Source organism: Siphateles boraxobius, unplaced genomic scaffold (genome assembly GCF_051911475.1).
Source record: "Siphateles boraxobius isolate OS27281-9 unplaced genomic scaffold, OSU_SipBor_1 31, whole genome shotgun sequence".
NCBI lineage: Eukaryota > Metazoa > Chordata > Actinopteri > Cypriniformes > Leuciscidae > Siphateles > Siphateles boraxobius.
In genome coordinates this window covers 6,524,452-6,544,574 of record NW_027508931.1, presented here as the reverse complement: position 1 = coordinate 6,544,574, position 20,123 = coordinate 6,524,452, and the positions used below count along the sequence as shown (strand labels likewise).

General features: G+C 39.9%; 2 protein-coding genes across 3 annotated transcripts; both read left to right on the top strand.

Annotated features, from left to right (window-relative positions):
• Positions 1-1,115: 1,115 nt before the first annotated feature.
• tat (tyrosine aminotransferase) lies at positions 1,116-7,984 on the top strand. Its single transcript, XM_077193586.1, has 12 exons — positions 1,116-1,214; positions 1,741-2,031; positions 2,260-2,364; positions 2,513-2,580; positions 2,760-2,918; positions 3,933-4,071; positions 4,174-4,226; positions 5,982-6,134; positions 6,216-6,344; positions 6,426-6,509; positions 7,144-7,242; positions 7,361-7,984. Exons 2-12 carry the CDS (start codon positions 1,776-1,778, stop codon positions 7,499-7,501), a joined length of 1,386 nt encoding a protein of 461 aa, XP_077049701.1. The 5' UTR covers positions 1,116-1,214; positions 1,741-1,775; the 3' UTR covers positions 7,502-7,984.
• An 896-nt stretch (positions 7,985-8,880) lies between these two features.
• LOC143696822 (aldo-keto reductase family 1 member B1) lies at positions 8,881-19,573 on the top strand. 2 transcript variants are annotated; one of them, XM_077193553.1, is made up of 10 exons: positions 8,881-8,964; positions 15,699-15,869; positions 15,967-16,083; positions 17,420-17,497; positions 17,578-17,694; positions 18,118-18,230; positions 18,409-18,496; positions 18,598-18,681; positions 18,884-18,966; positions 19,368-19,573. In XM_077193553.1, the coding sequence occupies exons 2-10, from the start codon at positions 15,714-15,716 to the stop codon at positions 19,399-19,401; spliced, it is 870 nt and encodes a 289-aa protein (XP_077049668.1). In that variant the 5' UTR covers positions 8,881-8,964; positions 15,699-15,713; the 3' UTR covers positions 19,402-19,573. The 2 variants fall into 2 exon arrangements, with proteins under 2 accessions (XP_077049668.1, XP_077049666.1); XM_077193551.1 differs by lacking the exon at positions 8,881-8,964 and adding an exon at positions 14,892-15,167.
• The last annotated feature ends 550 nt before the right edge of the window (positions 19,574-20,123 follow it).

Sequence of the window (20,123 nt, the reverse complement as noted above, 5' to 3'; positions counted from 1 at the left end):
TTACCTGCCTTGAGTGTAAACTTGATCTGCCCTAAATGTGTAAACTTATTGCAAACTACTTTTCATGTCATGATAGCATCAGATAGCGAAGTCAGATGTGCTAATTTACCATTTAAGGTTGATAAAAAAAAGCAGCTAATACTCGTGTTTTTATTTATTTTCTAACCATATGACATTTTATTAAGGGGATAGTTCACCCAAAATGGAAATTTTGTCATAATTTACCTCATGTTCCAAACCCTTTTGACTTTGTTTACTTTATGTGAAACACAAAAATAAAATGTGATTGTCACTCGTTTCCATAGTTACACAGAATTGGGATTGGAGCTTTCCAAATGAACTGTGTTTTGAATGACTTGGTTTGATTGATCGAGCTTACAAAACCAGTTTGTTGAAATGATTCCAAACAAGTTGTTTAATCTTTTAACTAGATGTCACATGAATAGAAAACAAGACATAACACCAATGTGCTAAATGTTTATTTGAGCATTTGCATGATGGTGGGGGATATAAAAAAAAACTTCACAAATAAGTTTGATTTTTCCATATTGGATAGCTGGCAAAAGGCTTTGCACATAATAACAAATGTAGCTGCATAATAGCACTGGTCTTATAGATGCAGTGTTGGCACTAATAAAACCACTCCAGTCCCCCTAAAAATGTGGGCTTGACTTATGTAAGACAAATGTGGCAACCAGCCCCTTTCATTCTCATTACAGCTGTAGAGAATACTCTTCAAATGATTCTTGGTGATATGAGAACATTATCGAGATTATGTAAAATACTAGTGTTAAACCTAAACTGTTCTTTGTTTCTCACATTTGTAATTGATATAAATGCATCCTGGAAACAGGTGCGACAAATTAAATTTTAAATATATATATATATAGTCCATAAGCGCCATGTGCATTTCTCTAACTTTGCGCTCCTCGTGCGTCTGAGCATCAGATCGCGTGCATAGATCATGTGCATCACCGCAGCTTATAGAAAGAGGAGGAGGTTAAACCCCAAAACTACAGAATTTTAGACTTATGATGTAACGGGGGAGTTTTGGACTGCCCTCAGTCTCCACCAATGAAAATATGGGCAAAGTTCAACACCCATTTTGGGGGTTCTGTATAAATTCGGTCTATGAATCAATCTATTTACCTATTTATCTCATTCCCAGCCATTGGAGCGTGATTTTTTTTTTAAATAAAAAGCTGCTTTATAAGGTATTTATGTTACATTTTAAGTTATGTAGACCTATATTGATTTTAAAACTACCAGACCTATTCGTTTTTATTATTATTATTAATTTAGTGTTTAAAATACATACAAAATTATTACGCTATTGTTTTTTTTGTGCATAATTATTTTAAACAATGTAAGTTTCAATAGGCCTATTACTTTTTGATATTTTAGATTTGTGTCACACCAGTGGTGAATATTAGACAAGAGGCTAATCAGATTATGTAGAATAGTATTTTGTCATATTAATTTATTTTCCAGCCATTTTTCATATTTGCATTGTGGTGTTTGTCTTATTTCTGTAGTTTCTGCTGAAACACCTATTTGTTAACATTCACACTTATGTAAGTAAATAAATTAAGTAAAATAATAATAATTATTACATAAAATAACATTTTTGTTTTTGTCGTCATTCGAACCCCATACGTAAAAAAAAAATTATGCGTAAGTTGCTATTCGTATAAACATATTTTAGGCTACTCTTTCAATGTCATATTTTTCATTCCTTAGACGTCATCTTTCTCAAAAGTGCATAGACCAAGAAAATGTCTTTTGTGGTAAAAATGAACGGACCCCTGAACGATGGCATCCACAGCAATGGAATGAATGGAAACGGCGTGCATCATTTGACCGTGCGGACTCATGTGAGTGTTAACCCAGCCAAGCTGAAGAGCAACCGGCCGAGATGGAACGTCAGAGCCTCAGAGATGTCCAAAAAAACACTCAACCCCATCCGAGCCATAGTGGACGGGATGAAACTCACTCCCAACTCCGAGAAACCCATGATTGCTCTATCTATTGGTAAGTTATATGTCAACTAAAAATGCATCCATAATAGTGATCCAGTGTTTGAAAAATGGATGATGCTTGGTTATAGAGAAACAGTAACTTAATTTTTTTATATAATATTTCATGAAATGCTTAATGCTTGTTTGTTTGTTTGTTTTTTGTCTCGTTTAACTTGTATCATTTGCATGACTCGTTTTGCGGAAAAAATAAATGTAAATGTATGCTTCGGACTTCCTCCAGGTGACCCTACTGTGTTTGGGAACTTGCCAACAGATGACACTGTTTTGCAGGCAATGAAGGAGGCCATTGACTCACACAAATTCAATGGCTATGCTCCTTCAGTTGGTAAGATTTGTAAAATGCTGAATAAATTGCTGAATTTTGTGTACAAAATAAAATATTCCTTTAATGCTTTTTATTCTGATTTAAAAAAAGGGTATTATGCTTTGCGCTTAATCAAAAATAATTTCCGCATTTTGAATAACATTGACAGGTTACCAAAAGAGCAGAGACGCTGTTGCAAACTTCTACAGCTGTCCAGAAGCTCCGCTGGAAGGCAAAGTGCGTCACATCCATCATGATTATTTAATCATTTAGATTTATTTAGTTTACCAGTACATTTTATTCCAAAGTATATATTTCACAGCTACAGGATGTTTACATAGTTTTTATATAATGCTTTTGTAAATAGATGAGTAAAAATTCATGATTTTTTAATATACATGTATGTAAATCTGTAGGATGTGATCTTAGCCAGTGGATGTAGCCAGGCTATAGAGTTGGCCATCAGCGTGTTGTGTAACCCAGGGGACAATATCTTAATTCCATGTCCTGGATTCTCCCTCTATAAAACACTGGCAGTGTCTATGGGCATCCAAGTGAAGCACTACAATCTTCTGGTGAGTAAATCACACAGACAAAATCCATTATCAGATGCACGTGTAGTCTGAAACCATGAAACAAACTGTAAAATGTAACTGACTCTTTTAGAAGGACATTTCTGTCATCGCAACATTAGGGAAAAAATGTGCACTTTCAGCTCACTGCAAAAAAAAGAAAGAAATGCTATTCTTACTTAGTATTTTTGTCTTGTTTCCAGTCCAAATATCTAAAAAATGATTTAATCATGATGCATTAGATAAGTAAAATTGCAAAAGATATTCTGTCTTGTCTTCTGAAAAAAATAATAAGTGAGTTTTTGCTTAAACCAAGCCAAATTATCTGCAAATGGGGTAAAAGTAATCATCTTAATTCAAACGGAAACAAGATTATGTTTCTTACCCCACTGGCAGATAATTTAGCTTGTTTTAAGCAAAAACACTTCATTTTGCATTAAGATAAATACTTGGCATTTTACTTGTCTAGTAAATGCATCTTGATTTAAGAAGTTTTAGATATCTGGACAGGAAACAAGACAAAAATACTAAGTAAGAAAAGCATTTTTTGCAACGAGTGTACACTCATATGAGATGAGGGAGTGGCAGGGGGGCATACATTACTATTGGATGGTTTGTGGAGTGGATGGGGGGAAAATGCTGTGTCATTCCTATATGGTGCACATCTGGGACCGATCATTGAAAACAACCATGTACGTCACACACACGCACATGCAAATAACACACTCAATAATACCACTGTTGTTCTGTAGGCTTTAATGTATACATTATAGATAAATGATTATAATGTTTACTTAAAAACATATTATAGATCCTATCACAGTTCGGGGAGGAATAATTTTATTTGTGTATATTAAGCAATAGGGATGCATTGTTGAATTGAATAGTTTTAGTATTCTTTAATGCTTATATAATCCCTTTTATCAAGTTTTTACAATACGTCTTGTCAATAGCGATGACTGTGTCATGCCTAAGATGAATTTCTTTCTAACGTCAGTTGATCTTTTGATCCTTTAGCCGGAGAAGTCCTGGAAGATTGATCTTCAGCACTTGGAGAGCCTGATTGATGATAAAACAGCCTGCATGATCATCAACAACCCATCCAATCCGTGTGGCTCAGTGTTCTCCAAAGATCACCTGCATAAGATACTTTCCGGTGAATGCACTGATTTACTCTAATCAAATAATATATGAACAATGTGTATCTCAAAAAGAAAAAATCCATGATATTAATCGGCTATTATTTTGTGTGGCCTAGTGGCGTCAAGAAACTGCATCCCTATCCTTGCTGATGAGATCTATGGAGACATGGTGAGCTCACTATGATTACGGAAATGCCTGCATGATGATGCATTTTCTTACGTAGAACTCTTTATTTTACAAGCTCTTTCAAAGCATCTTAGATGAGGTACAGACCTCAGGTCTTCTCACAGTGGTGTTTTATGGAGTTCACACTCCAAGCTCACCTATGACCCCTGTTAAATTACTTGGACGAGTCTGGCTTACTTGCAAGACACTTTTCAACCGTAGCAAATTTTATTACACTCCATTAAGAACCTTTAACATGCACATAAACTTTATGCTGCACAAAAGCGACTTGATAGTGGATTTTGTTTTCTTCAGATTATTAGAGTGATGTTCACAGTAAGAAAAAAAAATCGGGAATCAAAAATGGTTCTTCCATGGCATTACTATGAAAACCCTTTTTAGTGTACTGCAACTGTAGTGAACATCCTCTTGTTGGGTGGATTCCTGGCTCAGCTCAGCCTCGACCAGCAAACCACATCAGCACTGGAAGGATTAGAATTGTGTGTGTGGTGAATGGAAGCCTGACAGCATTTTGAGCTTTAGGTCATGAAGGACAGTGAAGGTAGAGCTGGGGGCAACAGGTCCACAACTCTGGACAGTAGTGGCCTATAGAGAAGGGTGAGATTGGTGTCTTTTCAGCTTAGTATCGTCTTAGATAGTCATCACCTCAATGACTATGCATTTTTCATCTCATGTGTTTGTGGTTAGAGCATGTGTGAAGATGAAATTAGAGGCGATATAGAAGCCAAGTAGAAGAAGGGGCCAATTGTTTAATTGCAGGTTGCGTGTTGACTGTCTAGATGTGTTTTTGAGTTCCATCTGGTACAGTACTGTGCACCCCTTGTGGCCTCGATGTCTGGACCCTGTTAAAAACCAAAAGCAACAAAACATTGAGCTTGTGAAATAGGGCCAACACCGCAAATTACAGTATCGTAGCCAATGGGAGATGGGGCGGATCCATCTCCCAGACATAAAGCCATAATCGTAATTAGAGCCAGGTGGACGACCGCAAAACGGCTACAAGAAAGGAATTCTCTCTCTCACTACCCTTGTAACTTTCTCAAAACCCTTTATAAACGTCCATGTTCTGCATGGTAACAGCATGCAGAAGATTCTAGAAATCAACTAACAATAATAGTATTTTAGCTTCACAATTGTCTACTGCGCAAAAAAGTAAAGAAATATAACGTGAAAGCAGGTGCGAGGTAGCAGGTTTCTTTAAAAAACATTACAACGATCCCAAACTTTTGAATGGCAGTGTGTATATACACTATATACATTACTCTTCAAAAGTTTGGTGTCCGTAAGATTTTTTTTAAAGAAACTATACATTTGAAATTGATCATAGGTGACAGTAACATTTTTTTTTTTTCAAATAAATTTTGAACTTTCTGTTCATCAAAGAATCCTAAAAAATGTATCATGGTTTTCTACAAAAATATTGAGTAGCTGTTCAATATTGATAATAATAATAATAATAATAAAAAATTTGCACCAAATCAGCATATTAAAATTATTTCTGAAGGATCATGTGACACTAAAGACTGGAGTACTGTCACAATTTCACAATATTATTGTTTTTGTATTTTTTATCAAATAAATGCAGCCTTGGTGAGCATAAGAGACCAAAGTTTTGAATATCATCTACTGTATCTGTCAAATTATAACGATAATTTCTTATTATATTATATTATAAATATGTTTTAAGAACAATATTGCTATTTACAATGTTATAATGAGTTGGCTGTCATTCTGCAGGTTTTCTCTGGGTGTGATTTTCAGTCTTTGGCACCTCTCAGCAGTGACGTGCCCATCCTATCCTGTGGAGGTCTGGCCAAGCGCTGGTTGGTGCCTGGCTGGAGGATGGGCTGGATCCTCATCCATGATCGTAACAATATATTTGGAACCGCAGTAAGTATTAGTCTCTCACCTGTAACAGAGAATGAAATATAAAAAATACAAAAAAAGCAATAATGCTTATATTCACTTTAGATTCGAGAGGGTCTTGTGAAACTAAGCCAACGCATTTTAGGACCCTGTACTGTGGTTCAGGGAGCATTAGAAAGCATTTTGAATGACACGCCATCAGAGTTCTACCAAAGCACCATCAGTTTCCTCAAGGTAAGAGGAGTAGAGCTTCAGAGAGAACATCTATTCAGCATCTGACTCTGACAATAACACACTTTTTATGATTCTCTTCAGTCAAACTCTGAGATATGTTTCTCAGAGTTGTCAACTGTTCCCGGGCTGAATCCGGTGATGCCATCAGGAGCCATGTACATTATGGTGAGTGTAATTAATATGGTACTGAAATTTAAGTTAATTAACCTCCCTCCAGAGATCTGTTGAAGTCATGATGGAACAGAAGCAGCGAGATATATCTTCTTTATTGTGATGCACATCCGAGTGAAACAGATTATCAAACAAGATGCATCGGTTGTTGATTGGATAGAGGCATATCTGAACACAAGAATTGACAGGGTTTAAAAAGTCTAGCAGGTCAAAACAAAGAAAAAAAGAAAAAAACGCATTTAAAAAAATAAAACTGGGTGAATTTCTGTTTCATGCCAACTGTAAACTTTGTGCCGGTCAGCAAGTTGAACAGGTTTTCCATTTAGACTGGTTTTGTGAACTGGATTGACAGATTCAATGAAAAGATCAGACTCAAAATAATAATTAATTTTGTGCTATTTTTATGAATACTTCAATTATGCTTTTTGAAACAATATAAATGTTAGTAAATAATGTCAGAATTTTCATTTTTGGGTTAACTATCTTTTTAAATGGCCTGATAGACACCGATCATACTTGGCACATTTGCTCACCAGGACGTCCATATTAAGAAGTGAGCATGTTTGCAAAGAGTGCAAAGTTGCAAGTTAGCAAAGGTTACATGTATTTTATGCTGGCTCATTCTCAGGTGGGGATCGAAATTGGACACTTCCCAGAATTCCAGAATGATGTGGAGTTCACTGAACGGCTGGTCACTGAGCAATCTGTGTTCTGTTTGCCTGCTACGGTGAATTATTCATCTCCCTATTTTACCTTATTTCTTCATTCACTTTATTGTCCGACCAAAGCTTGGTTCCACCCTTTTTATATTTCAATTCTGACACCCATGTTGTTTCTCGCTGCAGGCATTTGAATATCCAAACTTCTTCCGAATTGTAGTAACAGTCCCAGAGGACATGATGATTGAGGCATGCATTCGGATCAGAGAATTCTGCTCACGTCACTACCGACCTCGGAGCCAAGACAGTCACGAACTAGACCAGTGAAAGAGACAAAGAAAGAAAGGTCAAAAGAGAAAAAGAAGGTCAAAAGAAAGGTGCAAAATGAATGAAATTGTTAAAAGAGAGGACACAGTTATGTGCATTACATGTGGCAATTGAATATTTTTCTTTAAAGGAAACCCAAAGTTCTATGCAAGCAACATATTTATATTTTTTATATGTGCTAGTATTACATAAGGAAGGGGTGGGAGGATAGGTGGTTTGGGAGTTATTGTAAAAAATATTTTTCCGTCGTTATAAAATATTAAATATTGTGTGTAACTTGCATGATGTGAAGTATTTATCCTATATGTGATGTTTTAGGAATAGAACATTTGTAGTACATATGTTTAATTTGCATGCTCAACCACTCAGAGTCAAAATGACATATATGGCACACATATGACGTCTAGATGTTCTTTAGATTTTTGTTTTCAATTGTTATACCTCAAAAATTATTTAAATAAAATTGTATCTCAGCTTGTTTCCTATTACAACGAGTGACATTTACATTTTTCGTGGGGTGAGAAAGTCACATAAACTACGCATAATCCGATCACAGCAGTAAGTTAGACTGTAACGGTTTTCCAAAAGAGATTTGAATAGGATTTCGAACCACATGTGAATGTAGCTTTGTGAAAAAAAAGAAAAAAAAATTCAATTATTTTTCCTTTTCTTTCATACACTATAGCTAAATCTGATCAGATTTCAATCGGATATGCACAAAAATTGGATTTGGACGGACAGTCTAAACATAGCAAAAGTTTTTTATTTTTTATTTAATTCAATAATTGTTTTACAATAGTGCAAACATGCACCTCTTAGAAATCTGGAACATTTCCAAAAATGTATACATTAAGCAAGTAGATTCATTTTTGCACAACGGGAAAGAAGATAAAAAAAACAAAAAAAAACAACAACAAACAGATATTAATCATGGTACATGAAAGATCTCATCATATTTCTTCAAAAAAGAGGTACATTTTCTATTATCAATTACTCTTAGTGATTTGATTAAATATTTAACAACTTCACATAAGAAATCATTAAAAGTGGGAATCTTCTTAAGAAATCTTTGTTTGTGAAAGTAAAATTTTGCCACAAGGATCAGGAAGTTAACAGTAGATTCTAAAGATTTGTTAAGGTTTTCAAAAAGACAAATGACATCCTTAATGCATACCATTCATATTAACTTTAGAAAAACAATAAGAGCATAAATCATTCCAGAAAATTGATGAAACATTACAAGAAAAAAAACAAATGACAGATGTCTTCAATTTCAACAGAAGGTGCTTAGATCAGCTAAATCACAGTATTTGGACAAACATAGCAAAAGTAGCTGGAGCAACTTTTCTCTCTTAGGTATGACGAGGCACGTACGGGTGAACGAACAACATGTAGGCTACGCAATTTCCCGCGAAAACCATCCGATCGTATCGGGTCTAAAGTTTTAACACAGAACAATCTGGGTAAGGCAAAACACGTTTTGAAAGGATTGATTCATTGTATTGACTCATTGTCATCATGTAATAATAGACGAGAAGCAAATGCAAGTAAACAGTAGATTTAATAAGGATGATGATGATGATGATGCAGTACAGGCAGATGTAGAACGGGTGACACAGGGACTTCGGTGGTCAGGATCCGGTGGTGAAGAGACGATGGTGCGGTGACGGTGAAACAGCAGACGAAATCCAAAGACGAAGACGGAGAACAGGAACTGGAACACAAGGCAGGAACTGGACACTGGAACACCAACACGAACGACATCAAACAACGATCTGACAAGGATGATAGAACAGCGGTAAGTATAAATAGAGTGGTGAGATTGACTGCAGCTGGTGAAGTGAATGAGGATCAGCTGAAGTGGATCAGGTGATGTCATACATTCACGCCCACTACCCACGTGCATTCAAACCACAACATAAACACGAGACGAGAAGGAACAGAGAATGTGTCTACCGTGACAGTACCCCTCCTCCTAAGAACGCCTCCTGGCGTTCCCAGACTCCTTACCCTGTCGATTGTAATCATCGATGAGGGAGTGATCCAGTATGTCTCTAGCAGGCACCCAACTTCTCTCCTCCGGACCGTAACCCTCCCAGTCCACCAAGTACTGGAATCCGCGTCCTCTCCGCCTGGAGTTCAGTATACGATTAACCGAATACGTGGTCTCCCCATCTACGAGTCGCGGTGGGGGAGGAACCGGGACAGGCGGATTAATATGAGAATGAAACACGGGTTTAATTTTAGATACATGGAAGGCGGGATGGATCCTCCTGTACGCGGGAGGCAATTTGAGGCGGACTGCCACCGGGCTAATGATCTTGGTGACAGCAAACGGGCCAATAAATTTGGGAGCAAGTTTGTTAGATACGGAGCGAAGAGGAATGTTCTTGGTTGAAAGCCACACCTTTTGACCAACGACGTATACGGGAGGCTTCGACCTGTGGCGATCGGCCTTAGCCTTAGTGCGCGCCCCCACCTGGAGTAGAGTCTCACGGGCTCTAGTCCAGGTACGGTGACACCTCTGAACAAAGGCGTGAGCGGAGGGGACCGCGACCTCGGATTCCAGACTGGGAAAAATTGGTGGCTGGTAACCTACACTACACTCAAACGGAGATAGGCCCGTAGCCGACACTGGCAACGTGTTGTGGGCGTACTCCACCATGGAGAGTTGTTGACTCCAAGAGGAAGGATTCTTGGAAACCAAACATCGCAACACTCTCTCCAAATCCTGGTTGGCTCTCTCGGTTTGACCATTGCTCTGGGGATGAAACCCTGAGGACAAACTAACCGTCGCCCCCAGTAATCTGCAAAACTCTCGCCAAAATTTGGACACGAACTGGGGTCCCCTGTCGGACACCACGTCAATCGGAAGGCCATGTAAACGAAAAACGTGATCTACGACTGTAACCGCTGTCTCCTTAGCTGAGGGTAATTTGGGTAAGGGGACAAAATGGGCTGCCTTCGAGAATCGGTCCACTACAGTCAAAACGACTGTGTTCCCCTGAGAGGGCGGGAGGGCGGTAATAAAATCTAGTGCGATGTGGGACCAGGGTCTCGAAGGAACCGACAGCGGTTGGAGTAACCCATCTGGAGGTCGATTGGAAGTCTTACCAGTGGCACAAACCGAGCAAGCCAAAACAAAATCGTGAATATCGCGAGCCATAAGTGGCCACCAGAACCGTTGCTTGACCAAAAAGCTAGTACGATTAACTCCTGGATGGCAAGCCACGTTGGAGTTATGACCCCACTGAATAACGTCGGACCGTAATCCCTCCGGCACAAACAATCGGTTCGGTGGGCAACCGGGCGGAGGCGTTACCCCTTCTAAGGCCTTCTTGACCTTCGATTCGACCTCCCATGTGAGTGTGGAAACGAATAGAGTTTCGGGCAAAATACACTCGGGAGTAGACGGGCGTTCGGAAAAATCAAATATACGGGATAGTGAATCGGGTTTGACGTTCTTGGAACCCGGGCGGTATGAAAGAGTAAAATCGAAGCGACCGAAAAATAATGCCCATCGAGCCTGCCTGGAGTTCAATCTTTTGGCGGTTCTGATGTACTCTAGGTTCTTGTGATCAGTCCAGACAATAAAAGGTACCCCCGACCCTTCTAACCAGTGGCGCCATTCCTCCAACGCTAACTTAACTGCCAACAACTCTCTGTTACCAATGTCGTAATTGCGTTCGGCTGGAGATAAACGATGAGACAAAAACGCGCAGGGATGCATCCTGTCGTCTGTGGAAGAGCGTTGGGACAACACTGCGCCTACTCCCACCTCTGATGCGTCGACCTCCACCACGAACTGACGTGAAGAATCAGGGGCGACAAGGATGGGGGCTGAAACAAAGCGGCCCTTTAGTTTGGAGAACACAGCTTCGGCTGTGTCTGACCACCTGAACGTAGTTCTGGGGGAGGTCAAGGCAGTCAGAGGTGCGACTAGTTGGCTAAAATTGCGAATAAAACGCCGGTAGAAATTGGCGAATCCCAGAAACCTCTGCAGGGCCTTGCGGGAATCTGGGCTTGGCCAATCTACCACAGCCTTGATCTTCTCAGGGTCCATCCGCACTCCCTCAGACGAGACGATGTACCCTAAAAACGGGACCGACTGTGCATGGAAATCGCATTTCTCCGCCTTGACAAAAAGCCCATTCTCTAGCAACCTCTGAAGCACTCGTCTGATGTGTTGCACGTGTTCCTGGAGAGAAGAAGAAAAAATCAATATGTCATCCAGGTAGACATATATGAACTGATCGATCATATCTCGCAACACGTCGTTGACCAGTGCCTGGAAAACTGCTGGGGAGTTGGACAGCCCGAAAGGCATGACCAAATATTCAAAGTGCCCCCTGGGGGTGTTAAACGCAGTTTTCCATTCATCCCCCTCCCTGATGCGAACCAAATGATAAGCGTTACGTAAATCCAGTTTTGTGAAGATGGACGCTCCCTGCAACCTCTCGAAGGCTGAAGACATCAACGGCAAAGGATAAGTATTCTTTACCGTGATGTTATTCAGCCCTCGGTAATCAATACAAGGTCGCAGAGAACCGTCCTTCTTCCCCACAAAAAAGAACCCCGCCCCCGCTGGAGAAGAGGAAGGGCGAATGAACTTGGTTGCTAGAGAATCAGAAATATATTTCTCCATAGCCTCCCTTTCTGGAATAGAAAGTGAATATAACTTGCCTTTAGGCGGAGACTTACCTGGCAGTAAATCTATAGCACAGTCATAGGGACGATGCGGAGGGAGAGAAGCAGCACGAGACTTACTGAACACCTCCTTCAGGTCCAGGTACTCCGCGGGCACGTTAGACAGATCCCCTGCTTCCTCCTGAAACACAGAAACAGGCACAGACGAACAGGCAGACACGAGACAAGACTTATGACATTCCTTGCTCCACTCCAGTACTGATCTATGGTGCCAGTCCACTCGGGGGTTGTGACGGATGAGCCAGGGGTGTCCGAGGACGACGGGTGCAAGGGGTGAGTCCATGATGAAGAATGAAATAGTCTCAGAATGGTTGCCGGAAGTGGTGAGGGTGATGTCTTCAGTGCAAAGGGAAATGGTGGGGAGTTCTTGTCCATTGAGTGCGTGAACGGCAATTCTGTGAGTGAGGGGTCTGAGGGGAATCTGAATTTTCTGTGCAAAAGTGTGGTCCATAAAATTACCTTCAGCCCCAGAGTCCAGAAGTGCATGGCAGTCGTGCTGTTGGACTGACCACCTTAGTCTTACCGGAAGGAGTGTGGAGGTAGATGTAATCGATGATGAGGTCTTCCTAGCGGAGATCCCACCCGATAGTAGCCTCAGTTTTACTATCGGGCTTGGCCTTTTACCGGACAGTTGTATGCGTAATGTCCCGCTCCTCCACAATACAGGCAAAGGCCCTGGGATCTCCGCCTCTCCCTCTCCTCCCGGGAAAGCCGAGCTCGACCCACCTGCATGGGCTCGGGATCGTAGACGGGGCTGACCACGTCCCTGCCGCTGGATCGTGGAGGGTCGGTCCCTGCGAAGGTACGGGTGGACGGGGCTCGGCGCTCGACCCTAGACAGCCGAGCGTCCACCCGCAGAGCCAAGTCGACCAACCCGTTGAGAGTGGTGGGTAGATCCAGGGCGTAGACCTCCCTCTGGACGTGGTCAGCCAACCCATGCAGGAACATATCCCACTGCGCCTCCTCGTTCCAGCCGCACTCCGCCGCCAGGGTCCGAAATTCAATAGAGTAGTCCGAAACCGACCTTTCTCCCTGCTGTAGTTCCGCCAGTCTTCGGGCTGCCTCTCTCCCAGAGACAGCCCTGTCGAAAACTTTCCTCATTTCGGCGGCGAGGGTCTGGAACGAGGCGCAGCATGGGTGTTGGTTCTCCCACACCGCCGTTCCCCAAAGCGCAGCCTTCCCCGTCAGCAGAGTGAGAACGAACGCCACCTTCGCTTGTTCCGTGTTGAACGTGCGGGGCTGTAAAGCGAAATGCATCGTACAGCGGGTCAAAAATGCTCTGCAAAAGGTAGTCTCACCGGCATAATGCTCTGGCACTGGAAGACGGGGCTCTGGCTGGGAGGGTCCTTCTGGTGGTATGGGAGGAACGGTCGGTGTGGGCGGCGCAGTGGGACCCTGTAGGCGTTGGATCTGCTGGGTGAGCTCGGACACCTGTGTCACCAAGGCCTGTACTGCGCGTCCCGTGTCGCCGATCTCTCGCTGCTGCGAATCCATCCTCCTGATGCTATGGTGAATGAATTCCTCCATCGATCTCTGTGATGCACTCGCTGCTTCTCTTTCCTGGTCAGATCGTTCTGTCATCATGTAATAATAGACGAGAAGCAAATGCAAGTAAACAGTAGATTTAATAAGGATGATGATGATGATGATGCAGTACAGGCAGATGTAGAACGGGTGACACAGGGACTTCGGTGGTCAGGATCCGGTGGTGAAGAGACGATGGTGCGGTGACGGTGAAACAGCAGACGAAATCCAAAGACGAAGACGGAGAACAGGAACTGGAACACAAGGCAGGAACTGGACACTGGAACACCAACACGAACGACATCAAACAACGATCTGACAAGGATGATAGAACAGCGGTAAGTATAAATAGAGTGGTGAGATTGACTGCAGCTGGTGAAGTGAATGAGGATCAGCTGAAGTGGATCAGGTGATGTCATACATTCACGCCCACTACCCACGTGCATTCAAACCACAACATAAACACGAGACGAGAAGGAACAGAGAATGTGTCTACCGTGACACTCATTCTTTAAATTTGGTTAATTTTGAACAAAATAAGTTACATAGTTTAACTTTAAAGATTGCTATAGCCTACAAATAGATTAAATGGATTTTTGGAAAGGGATTTTTTTTTTACCACTTCTTACACTCTCTTACTTCCTCAAGATGTGAAAATCAGGTGGATTTGTGAAAAACCTTGTATGGTTTGACAAAGTTTTTAAGGTTTCTTAGACAAATCAAAACCAGGACTGATTTAGGGACATGCTTTTGTGTAAGTGTGCTGCCCTCCAGTGTTTGATGCACAAATTGCCGAATACAAAGCTTTTCTCTTTTTTATACCTTTTTTAGAGGTAATTAAAGGTGAAAACTTAATTTTTACTTCTACCTCTAAACCTACCCATCACAGAAAACGTTTTGCATTTTTACATGTTCAAATAAGCATCGCTTAGTATGTTTATTAATTCATTTCCCTTGTGGGGACTGCTGGAACTCCACAATGTAAGTGATCTCAGGTTTTACTATCCTACTATCCTTGTGAGGACATTTGATCCTCACAATGTAGGTTAAGAAAGTGTACACACACACACGAGGAAGTAACACAGGGTCACATGAGCTCTAAGGTCACCTTCACACAATTGTACCAACAGCCAGTAGGAAACATACGAACAGGAACAATAGTGGTAAATTATCTGCACTCACACACATACACACTACTGGCACACTCCTCGTCAAGTTCAATGATTAACTGCAAAGATAAAGAGAAGGCAAGTCTGCTTAAACGGAAAAGAGGAAGATATGAGATCTTGGACAGGAAAGACAAGTCAGTCCACTTAGCTGCTATTCATTGCACTTACACACTTACATGGAGGAGAGAACTGGAAAACCTAGGACGATTGAACTAAATGATGGCACACTCATGCCACTACTGGGACTTGGAACATGGAAGCCAGAGGTAGCATTCCATTTCTATAATGGCCTCATACTAACTATATAGGATACATTCAGATCAATCTGGAAACTTTTTTACATTGAAATGACTCTCAGATGAGCATTCAGATTTACCTGAATATGGGGTAGGGGACATTACAAGGGCTAGTTGTCACATTGGGAAGTTATATGGAAAACTACAAGAACTACAAGTTTTGTTGCACAAATGCTAGCAGTCATTTTTATGTTGGTTTCAATTATTATAAATATAAACAATAATAATAGCCTATTCAATGACTGGTTTCCATTGTGACAACATGCCCCACCACCCGTATATGGGTGTGTAATATATGCGTGTGTGTTATTATTGTTATATATGTAATTATTAATTGCTTGTCTTTCCCTGTATCTTTGATTTACTTTTGTTTTAATTTTGTGATTTCTGTTTCTTAATACATTACCAACGACATCTTGTAATGTTTAATAGTGTAATAATGGCACAATCTTATGCAACAGAAACTAGCAATGTTTTAATGTTTTACAACATGGTAAACAGGCCACTGCACTAGATATGTCTCAAAGGGCAGCTGAGGCAGCGATTGCTGCTGGATATCGGCAGATAGATACAGCCTATAGCTACAGGATTGAGACAGAGGTGGGGAAGGCCATCCAGTCCAAGATACAGCAGGGCATCATCAGACGCCAAGACATGTTCATAGTCAGTAAAGTAGGTTTAAGTTATGTTGGTGATCTAAGGTGCAATAGACACATTTAAAAGGAGCAAAAACATCATACATGCAATAATGATGCCTATTTTTTTCCAGCTGTGGTGTACTCACCATGCTTCTGAAGACATTCCAGTTTGCTTAAATAAATCTTTAAATGACCTTCAGCTAGACTACCTGGACCTCTACCTAATGCACTTTCCAGTAGGACTTAAGGTAATACAAAAATCAGTGACCTCAAAATTCTTTGGACACTTAAGTCACACTTAAAAATAATTTGTATCAATGCATTTGATTCATATGTACACTACATTGCCAAAAGTATTGGGACACCACTTCAAATCATTGAATTCAGGTGTCACTTTCATGGCCACAGTATAAAATCAATCACCTAGGCATGCAGACTGCTTCTAAAAACTTTTGTGAAAGAATGGGTCGCTCTCAGAAGCTCATTGATTTCAAGCATGGTACCGTGATAGATTCCCACCTGTGCAGTAAGTCTGTTACAGTAAATTGTGCAGTAATTTTCCTCACTATTAATTATTCCAAAGTCAACTGTTAGTGGTATTATAACAAAGTGGAAGCAATTGGGAACAACAGCAACTCAGCCAAGAAGTATTAGGCCACGTAAAATCACAGAACAGGGTCACCAACTTTCTGCAGAGTCCTTAGCTACAGACCTCCAAACTTTGTGGCCTTCAGATTAGCTAAAGAACAGTGCATAGAGAGCTTCATGGAATAGGTTTCCAAGGCCAAGTAGCTGCATCCAAGCCTCACATCACCAGGTGCAATGCAAACATCGGATGCAGTGGTGCAAATCACGCCGCTACTGGACTCTTCACGCTTCTCTGTCTGGCAATCCGATGGACGAGTCTAGGTTTGGCGGTTGCCGGGAGAATGGTACTTGCCTGAATGCATTGTGCCAAGTGTAAAGTGTGGTGGAGGGGGGATTGTGGTGTGGGGTTGTTTTTCAGGGGTTGGGCTTGGCCCCTTAGTTCCAGTGAAAGGAACTCTTAATGCTTCAGCATACCAAGACATTTTGGACAATTTACTGCTCCCATCTTTGTGGGAACAGTTTAGGGATGGGCTAAATGCACTTCTAGAAGAATGGTCAAAAATTCCCAATAAACACACTGCTAAACCTTGTGGAAAGCCTTCCCAGAAGAGTTGAAGCTGTTATATCTGCAAAGGGTGGGCCATCTCCATATTAAAACCTACTGATTAAGAATAGGATGTCATTAAAGTTCATGTGCATGTAAAGGCAGATGTCCCAAAACTTTTTCAATATAGTGTATAATAAATGTCATTCCTCCATTTTAAGTGTGATTTAAGTGCCCACATAGCTTTTTACCTCTCTACATGAATACCAAGATCAACATCAAATGTATTAGTAGCCTCCCAAACATGGAGTGTTCACTTTCTTACAGTAATTTTTTTTTAAAAAACTTTTTTTTTTTAAATTATGTAGCCATAGCATCAGTTACTTTTTTAATTGTTTAACTTTATTTCTTGTATTCAAGTTAAAATATACTTGCTTTATAATAACTTACAGAAAATGGGCGATGAGCTTTTCCCAGAAAAGGATGGAAAGATGCTCACAACTGACATAGACTATGTTGATGTCTGGAAGGTAGGCTAATGCTAACCGCTAACACTCAGCATATCATGTAAATACATTGCTAATGACGAGTGTGCTGACGTCTGTTTCAGGGAATGGAAGCTCTGAAAGCCACAGGAAAGGTGAAAAGTATTGGTGTGTCTAACTTTACAATCGACCAATTAGAGAGATTGCTGTATGTGGCCAAAATCCCACCTGCTGTTAATCAGGTGCATGTACATCATATTTGTCTACCAAGTTGTAGATCAATTGAGGTTTGGGTTTGCTATGTTCAAGCCATGTCGTAATTACAATAATTAAGAGATCACAACACATGACTTTCTACTTGGAGTTGTTCATGTCATCAGACTCAAAATTAACGACAAAACGACTAAATTAATCTGCTGTGGTGACAGCGATTAATGTCAGCGATCACGTGGTACAAGTCGGAGCTCTCCGAAAATTATGAGTTTACAAGCTATAATTACAAGTTTTAAGAGGAACTGAACGCTTTTTACAAATAGGAATCTTAATTACAGTAACTCTGACATGGTGCACCTTTAAATTAGGGAACTATGAATCAAATTATATTAGCATGATAAATATTCATAGATAATTGTTACTACCAACATAAATAGCTATTTGTATTACAGGTGGAGCTTCATCCTTACCTGGTTCAGTCTGATTTGATTGACTACTGTAAGTCCAAGAACATTGCTTTAACAGCATACAGTCCATTTGGCTCACCTGGGAGACCTTCAGAATAGTAAGTTTAAACTATGTAAGTGTACAACGACAATTTAAACATGAGTCAGGTCTAAATCTCATCAAAGCAAATGAGAAGGGTGGGAATGATGAGTCCATTAAAAACATTTTTTAAAGGTATAACCTAAACATCAGATGATATTTTATACAATTCCTTATTCATTTCCTTACCTATGCAGCCAAAGAGGGGATACGGATCCCAGGACATTACTGGAGGATTCTGTTGTCGGGGATATTGCCAAGAAGCACAGACGGACCCCTGGACAGGTCATACCTTTCTACGATTACAAGTATCGTATTGTATCGTATCGTATCGTAATCCACTTTTCTCTTTTGGGGTTTTATTGTTGTATTTGATTGTCCTACAGGTTCTATTGAGGTATCACATTCAACAGAGCATTGTAGTGATCCCGAAGAGTATGAAACCCCATCACATTTTAGAGAACACAAAGGTAAAATTCTGAATATTCAATTTATTCCAATATTACATATCATTTCTCCAAATGATGTCAGCTGTAACCTTGAGCTTTAATCCAAGCAAAATATTAAGTGAAAAAGAGTTGCCCTAATACAAATTTCTTGTAACTTCACATTTTCCAGTCACAAAACTATTAACTATTGTAACTACTACCCCTATTATTTGTCTGTGTGCAGATCTTTGATTTCACTCTGGATGAAGAGGATATGAATGCTCTAAGGTCTCTAAATCGAGGCTGGAGGGCCTGCATCATTACACAGTAAGAGAATATGTTATTCTACTTTATAAAAAAAAAATATATATATATATATATGTATGTATGTATGTAAAACCATGCAATATGAAACTGTAAACACTTCTAAAACAGTAGGTGCACCGTAGAGTTACATGCTTATAGTTTCAAAAATAAAAACTTTTATTTTGCATTTAAACAATTTTGTGTAAAAATGTCTTAACTTGGGAAATCAAGAAGGACATCAATTCTTTTGGAAATGAAAGGTCACATTAAATGCATTGCAGGAGACAATGTATTCTGCATTTAGGCAAATAGTAGATAATGTGGGCATTTTGTTCATACAGAGAATTCACTGTATACTTACTAAATACTGTAAACAAACATGGCTAGCATGCAGTTAACTGGATAGTGTTATTGCTCCTCAGATTGGAACCACATCCCTTTTACCCCTTCAAGTGAAATGCTTTTAGTCTTGGAAGATAAAGACCCCACCTAGAGAAAAATGACGAAGCACTTCTGGAGGATGGAGTAAAGAAGATACTGTTTTTGATCGTTAGTTCCATGTATTAATATGTGTATAGATAAACGACAACATTTTAAGGCACTGGAATAAAATTCTTTTTGAAAAACACTCACAGATGTCATTACTGTAACTTTTGTTTTTACTGTAAAATAAAGCATCAAGGCATACACTACCGTTCAAAAGTTTGGGGTCTGTAAGATTTTTTTTAAATATTTTTGAAAGAAGTCTCTTATGTTCACCAAAACTGCATTTATATGATCTAAACGACTGTTAAAACAGTAATATTGCGATTATTACTATTTAAAATAAAAAAATTATATTTTAATATATTCTAAAATGTTCCTGTGATGGCAAAGGTCAATTTCTGCAGCCATTACTCCAGTCTTCAATGTCACATGATCCTTCAGAAATCATTTTATATGCCAATTTGGTGATAATTTCTTATTATTAACAATGTTGAAAACAGTTGTGCAGCTTAATACTTTTAGCAGAATTCAAGATAAAAAAAAAAATCAGCATTCTTTGATGAATAAACATTTCAAAAGACCAGCATTTATTTTAAACAAATATTTTATAACAATTTTATTTCTCTAGGTCTGAATTAAAGTATTATTTTTTTTTATCTTACTGACCCCAAACTTTTGAATAATATTGTACT